Here is a 6774-nt window from a genome sequence, read left to right on the forward strand (position 1 = left end):
TCTTTGATAAAGGACTAAATTTCCTTGAGGCCTAAAATTGGAAATGTGAGTTTTTTTTTTAATTTTTTATTTAAAAAAATAAAAATAAATAAAAAAATAAAAAAACCCTTTCGACAAGTAAAAGCTCTCTTTCCACCACTGTTACCTTTACAATACGAATTGTAACAGCTGTTAAGGCCGCCCTTGTTTCCAAGATATTCGTTGAAATGGAAGATTGAGAGGCAAGGTATTCCATATCGGTAACGATGGCTATAACGGTTACCACTGTTACCTTTACAATATGCATTGTAACGGCTGTTACGGCTCCATTACAGTCATTATGCACTGTTACCTTTACAATATGGATTGTAACTGCTGTTACGGCCCCATAACAGTCATTATGGCGTGTCTCTCTCTCTCTCATTTATTTATTTATTTTTATTTTATTGAAAAAAAACCCATGGACAACTTGTATCAGCCCTGTAATGGATTGTTACTGCTTTTACAAGAGGTATAACAGTTACAGCCCCTTATTTATTATTTTTTGTAATGGCTTTTACAACTTTTATGACCATGTGATGTGTAATGGTTGTCACCATGATGGCCTATATGTCCCATGATGGCATCTACGGCACATCATGCTGAGAGGTCACTTACGCTTTTCAACAGGTTTGGCCCGCCTTAAAACTTACGAAGCTCTAATGGGCCACACTTGTGTGAGAAACATGGTTGTATGTTCATTGTACACAGTCCACCTGATGAGCGGACAGGCTGAATGACACATTTGGTGGTTGCTTATGTGTGGAACTGACCACTCGACTTATGTTGATGCTGAGTTTAATGAAAGATAGCCGTTATGGCCACCATTACCATACGAAATATCTTGCCTCTCAATCTCCCATTTCACTGCTTATCGTGTAAACAAGAAAAGGAAAAAGAGCTTCAAATTCAATTTTCTATTCACATTCCCTCCACCACATGTCCAACATGAATAAACACTAAAACAGATGGTGAAACTTCCGTGGCATAATGAGAAAACAGAACACTGCCATCTCCATGGCATGAACTACTAACATACAAGGGTGGAAAATTGAAGAGTCATACACTAACAAATAGAAAGAATCTACAGCCTCAGCGATAAGCATATACATCTCAGCGTGTCATTATTTACAGTAGCAGAGCTCTAGAGATATAGCATAGGTTTAGAGATCTCTTCTACAAAGGGGGCAAGAACCATGCCTGATCAGCCAATTATCGATGCAAGGTAGATGAAACATGTGCTGACAATGAGGCAAGCTCCGAACCATTTCTCCAAGTTGGAAGTCCTGAAAAAAAACAAAACACCAACTCATCATCAATGGTAATTTAAACACTTGGCATTTTAGGGTGATGACCAGTTCAATGGCATATGTGCTTTAGGTGCTTGATAGAGAGTGACCCAACAAAAAAATAAAATAAAATAAAATCCAGATTGGAATATGCTAAAATTTTGACATTTGTCCCATTTTCTATCAATGACTGTTGTTATATTCTATTCTTAACTGTCTATTATAGAGTTTGATGATCATAATGGGTAAATCCACGATTTAGTGGGAGCAACCTTATGACATGTTAGTGAAATTGGCTCTATTGGCCAAGTGAGAGGTGTTGGCACATGTGATTGCAGACATGCGAAGTGGCCAATGAGTCACTTAGACAGAGTCAATGAAAATCCTTCAATTGGTTGAAGAAAAGATTAAGAGAAACAATGGGTTTTCATTGACTCGGTCAAAGAGGCTTTCTGGCCACTTCAGATGTTCAATCAAAGGTGCCAACATCTGGGGCAGATAGGATCAGTGTTCTCGATTCCCGAACCATGGGTCTTAGAAATCATGTAGGTAAGGCTAACCTGTAGGCAGACTGAACAACAGATTCTTTCCCCGGAGGCATCCACGTTGTTTTTTGTTGTGATTTCAATCTTTGGTAGCTTCTCGACCGAATCTCCCGAAAGCCCTTTAGAACCACCAGTTCCAAAGAAATCAACAGCCTCTTCAAAGGTTGTTTCGACAGCACTCATCTGCTTGACAACAACCAAAACCGTCATTTATTTAATCAAAAATCAATATTTTCCTTAGGGTGCATTTGGTTGCAACTAATATCACAAGATTTCACTAAATTTCATGACCAATCAGACTAATTTGGCAGACATTTTTATATTTCATGAAATTTGGTGCAACCAAACACACCTTTAAAGTTTTTAAAAACTTGAATTCACCTCGAAAGTATTTATACCTGAGTCTGAACTGCACTCATCACCGCTGGACCAACCTGCTCCCGAACGAGTCTTCCACTCAGAAGGTTTGAAAAGACGTCGATCTGTTACAATTGCATAGAATACAAATGAATAAAGCTACAAACGGATACATGAAATTCAAACGTTCGCCATCAATTTGGATTTTGGCCTTTTGATCAACAGTGGGTATGCAAGTGATGGACTTAAGAATTGGATCAATGATGAGACAGAAGAATTAGATCAATGATAAGACTGAGATGCAACCCTCAACCTGCATTACCAGCATTTTGTCCAGGTGGGTCTCACCTCTTGGTGATCCCGCTACCCAACAGTGTGCCCCTGTGAGAAGAGCAATGCTGCAAATGTCTTCCACATAACAAAAACCTAACCATCCCATTGTCTGCAAATGGATGAATAGAAACAAAGAAATATGTAGCAGGAAGAGAGCGATTCCCTAATCCAAGCTCTATTTGATGTGAATACACAACAACATACATGTAAGTGACTTACAGGTCGCTCAAATGAAAAAAGTTGCTTACCTGTTAGGGCCTGTTTGGATACCACCAAATAAGTTACTTCTTCTACTTACAACAGTAGATAAGTGACTTATTTCAGATAAGTAAGTTTTTGATGCAGTACAAGTAACCACTTGCTCTAAAAGCTCAATGTGATAGAGCACGGTGAATCAATCTTTTTATCTCATAGCCTCAGGCACCACATCGCATGGGTTAGGACCTCGGTCAAACCCCCCTTGTGGACCCCATAGCACATGGGTACCGCTTCACACGAACCACTTGCCTCACACAGGTGGGGCCCGCCTCACACGGGCCGCCCACCCCAAGTGTATCCCCGCATCCATCCCACAGGCTACCCCACTGAAGCCCAGTGCGAAAATGCCCATGCATTAATTTGGTTTATAATTAGTTATTAGTAACTTTTCGACTTAAAAGTACTTAATCACTTCAGTTAATTTTTTTAGCTTTTCTACTTTTCGTAAGTTGCTGAAGGGATGGCCTAGGAGAGACAAAAGAGAGGAGAAGCGGGTAAGTATGTTGTTTGCCAAGCATACTTATCTTCTTGATAAGTAGAAACTAAAACAAGCTGCTTGTGGAATAAGTAGCTTATCTTAAGCAACTTAAGATCCAAACGCCCCCTTAAGTGATCTATATAGCTAGAATCCAAACAGACAGCATTTAAGTGACTTACACCTGAAAGTGACTCTTATAACTTAAAAACTAACAGGCATCCAAACGACCCCCTAAAGAATGATAGCCCATTGGGAAAAATGGATAATTCACGACTGATTGAATGTGTATTACCATTAAATTGTAATAATGAAATGAAATGGACAATAAGCCATGATAGATATAGGGCTGCTCACCACATATACAAGACTCCAAACTCCAGATATATCACAGCGCCAGAGAACAAGAGACGACTCAAAAACCTGGATCGAGAACACAGCTCCGGAAATAGCTCCAATCCCAGCCCCACGAAAGAACCCACTCTCAGTCGCTTGACCTACCAGAGCGCCCGTCATGGCCCCGATAAAAGAACCCACTGCAAAAGCATACAAAGAGATACAAATTCTACATTAACAAAGAATGGAAAAAAAAAAAAAGAGAGAGGAGAGAATTCAACAATGGCATTGCTTAGTTCTGCATTATCGACAACAGAAGAACCGAAACCATTAATATGATCCTCAGCCCGTACAAGTGAGGCCTGTGGTTTGCTGATCCAGGCCAATGATCTAATGGGCCCACTGGATGGATCATGGCCAATAATACATCCCCAATGGAACAATCATAGCCCTTCAATTGCAGTCAGCAAATAGATTGTTAAGACACAAATACGCCAACAGTCTAACTTCAACGGAGAGAGACCAAAGGAATGAATGGCTGGAGGTATCTTGGATCATGGGCCCCATCATTCAGCTCTATGGATCCCCTAACCATGAGGGTCCCACTTGTGGGAACAAAGGGCACATGCTTCCCCCCTTACAAAAACCACAAAAAGGAGACAACCAAGATGAGATTGACATGAATCAGGCCCTTATAGAGACCATTTACAGCATGATTTCGCTCTCTGCAACGATTGATCCAGAAAATAAAAACCCCACAACAGAAAAACAGCCATATGAAATTCTATAAAAATGGTTTCCTTTAAAGACAATTCGGTCATTCTGATCATGATTTCTCACTCTGTAAGAAAAATGCAGTAAAAGAATATAAACCGACCATTTAAAGAGAATTGGCTGCACGATTTTGAAAATTATAGAAAGAAAAAAAGAAGGAGAAGACCCAGATGAGTTCTGAATAAATCAATTCCTTCTATGGAAATTCAGAGCGTCAATTCGCATTTGGTGTTGATTTTCACAAAATTACAACAAAAAGGAGAACCCAAATGAGCATTGCACGAATCCATTCCTATATCGATGTTTCCGTTTGGCTCTTGAGTAGCATAAATTCATTGAATTGCAGGAAGAAGAAAACCCACAGAAAACCCCCATCAAAAAAATCAAATTTACATTCACCAATATTCAAAATCAAATTTGAAAAAAGGAAACAAGAGAGAGACAAACCCATTGCAAAGAAGAAGGTTAGAAACGCAGAGATGAGCTTCCCAAGGACTGAAGAGACAGGTACAGACCTGCCAATCTCTCTACCTCTGTCGCCCCAACTTCCCAAAGAAGAAGAAGACGAAGAGAAAGATGCATAGAAAAGGGGAGATGGGTATGCAAAAGATCTCTCCATTTGGCCTCTCCTTAGATCCAAACACAAAAACCAAGTTGAATACTGCTATTGAGATTATTGAGAATTGAGAGAGCCCAGAAAATTTCTATTGAGAGAGAGAGAGAGAGAGAGAGAGAGAGAGGAGCAACAACAGAGCCAAGAAAATTTCTAGAGAAAGAGAAACAATCAGGAAAACGAAGATGACAATACCTATTTAAATAGACAAGAGAAATGCTTAGTTGTTAAGGGAGAGACCGAGATAGCGAGGTAGGGCTTGTTTGTACGCTTGTAAATGCTTAGTTGTTAAGGGGTTGTTTGATTTTTTAATTTCGGAATTACTCATTGTTACTTACTACACCTGTTTGAAAGTCGCCAAGAATTACGTTTCGAAAATCAGACCATACAAACGTTTCTATTATTGATTTAAATATGTGGGCCCCATCATGATATATATGAGTTATCCACACCATCCATCCTTTTAAAAAAATACATTTTAAGACATTAGCCAAAAAATGAGGAAAATCAAAAGCCCAAGTGGACCACACCTTAGGAAACAATGATCATTAAAATGTCAATGGTTGAAAGTTGTTTTCTCCCTAAGGCTCACAGTGATGTTTATTTGTCATCAACCCATTAATAAGGTCACACAGTCATGTATAAAATGGAAACAATAATATAAGTTTGATCCAAAACTCCTGGGGTCTTCAAGAAGCTTTCAATGGTAAGAGTTCAATTCCCATTGTTTCCAATAGTGTGGTTCACTTGATCTTTAGATGTGCTTTTTTTTTCTTTTTGGTTCACGTCCTAAAATGAGTTGGCTGAAGGGATAGACAGTGTGGATAATACACAAACATCAAGGTGGGCCTCACAATTTACCTTTTTTTCTCCTCAGGTGCGTGAGGAGTGATATACATGAAAGGTGGCGGTCAAAGAAATCCAACCGGAAACAGTAAATAATTATTACTCATTTACCATGAATTACCTCTGTAATATCAAACAGGCCCATGGGAAAGAGGGAGATAACAAAAAGGGCTCATTTTTACGCTAGTAATCGGAACACATGGAAACCATATGACACGGTAAAATCGAATCGAAACATAATCGTAGATGTGCTCGATGCCTGTAATTGAAATGCATGACATGTGATAGCATAGAATTCATATGAGTTAGTATTCAAATCATAATTACCAAAATTTTATTTAAATTAAAATCCTCAATTTTATTTTACACTAGACATGTGAATTCCACTTTAATTAAATATACGTGTTTGTCACCTTCCCGCATGCGTGACACATTCTACCAATTCACACATGTAACTTGATTTAACTTATTAAGTATCATCCACCCTCATCAATCATGTGTGTTACTCTATTATAGTCATGAGGCTCAAAAATCAACCCAATCTATGATTTAAGTGGATCATACAATTACAAATACCACAAGGGACATCTATCTTCCAACTATTTCCCTTCTCATAGTTCGCTTGAATTATGGACCAACTAATTTTTAAACCTTATAACTAAAATGGGATTACACACCTAGTGATTAGGGTGAATTTTACTTAAAGATTATAGTAGGGTTCACCAATGCACAAAGTCAAATTTATATCCATTACCTAAACTCATCCACACTAAAAAATTCTCAGACATAGCCCATCATGATGTTTATGTAAAATCCACTCGATCATCAGGTGTATCAAGCAATTTTAGCCATAAGGTCCAAAAATCAATTTGGTTCATGATTTAGGTGCGCCATATGAAGGGAAATAATAATGCTCACACTTTAAATTAT

General features: G+C 38.6%; 1 protein-coding gene across 1 annotated transcript; it reads right to left on the reverse strand.

Annotated features, from left to right (window-relative positions):
* Positions 1 to 915: 915 nt before the first annotated feature.
* Positions 916 to 5180, reverse strand: LOC131237211 (NEP1-interacting protein 1-like). Its single transcript, XM_058234888.1, has 5 exons — positions 4833 to 5180; positions 3633 to 3811; positions 2251 to 2334; positions 1868 to 2035; positions 916 to 1304 (listed from the first exon to the last, which is right to left on the reverse strand). Exons 1-5 carry the CDS (start codon positions 5002 to 5004, stop codon positions 1182 to 1184), a joined length of 726 nt encoding a protein of 241 aa, XP_058090871.1. The 5' UTR covers positions 5005 to 5180; the 3' UTR covers positions 916 to 1181.
* Between the last annotated feature and the right edge of the window lie 1594 nt (positions 5181 to 6774).

Source organism: Magnolia sinica, chromosome 2, assembly GCF_029962835.1.
Source record: "Magnolia sinica isolate HGM2019 chromosome 2, MsV1, whole genome shotgun sequence".
In the NCBI taxonomy this organism is placed as follows: Eukaryota; Viridiplantae; Streptophyta; class Magnoliopsida; order Magnoliales; family Magnoliaceae; genus Magnolia; species Magnolia sinica.

Bases quoted from the DNA above. Each gene is read 5' to 3' on its own strand.
- LOC131237211 (XM_058234888.1), bottom strand. From the start codon at position 5,004: ATGGAGAGATCTTTTGCATACCCATCTCCCCTTTTCTATGCATCTTTC. The intron at 2,036-2,250 runs GTATAAATACTT...GTTGTCAAGCAG, and splicing joins TGAGTGCAGTTCAGACTCAG to ATGAGTGCTGTCGAAACAAC. The intron at 1,305-1,867 runs GTTAGCCTTACC...GTTTTTTTTCAG, and splicing joins GTTGTTCAGTCTGCCTACAG to GACTTCCAACTTGGAGAAAT.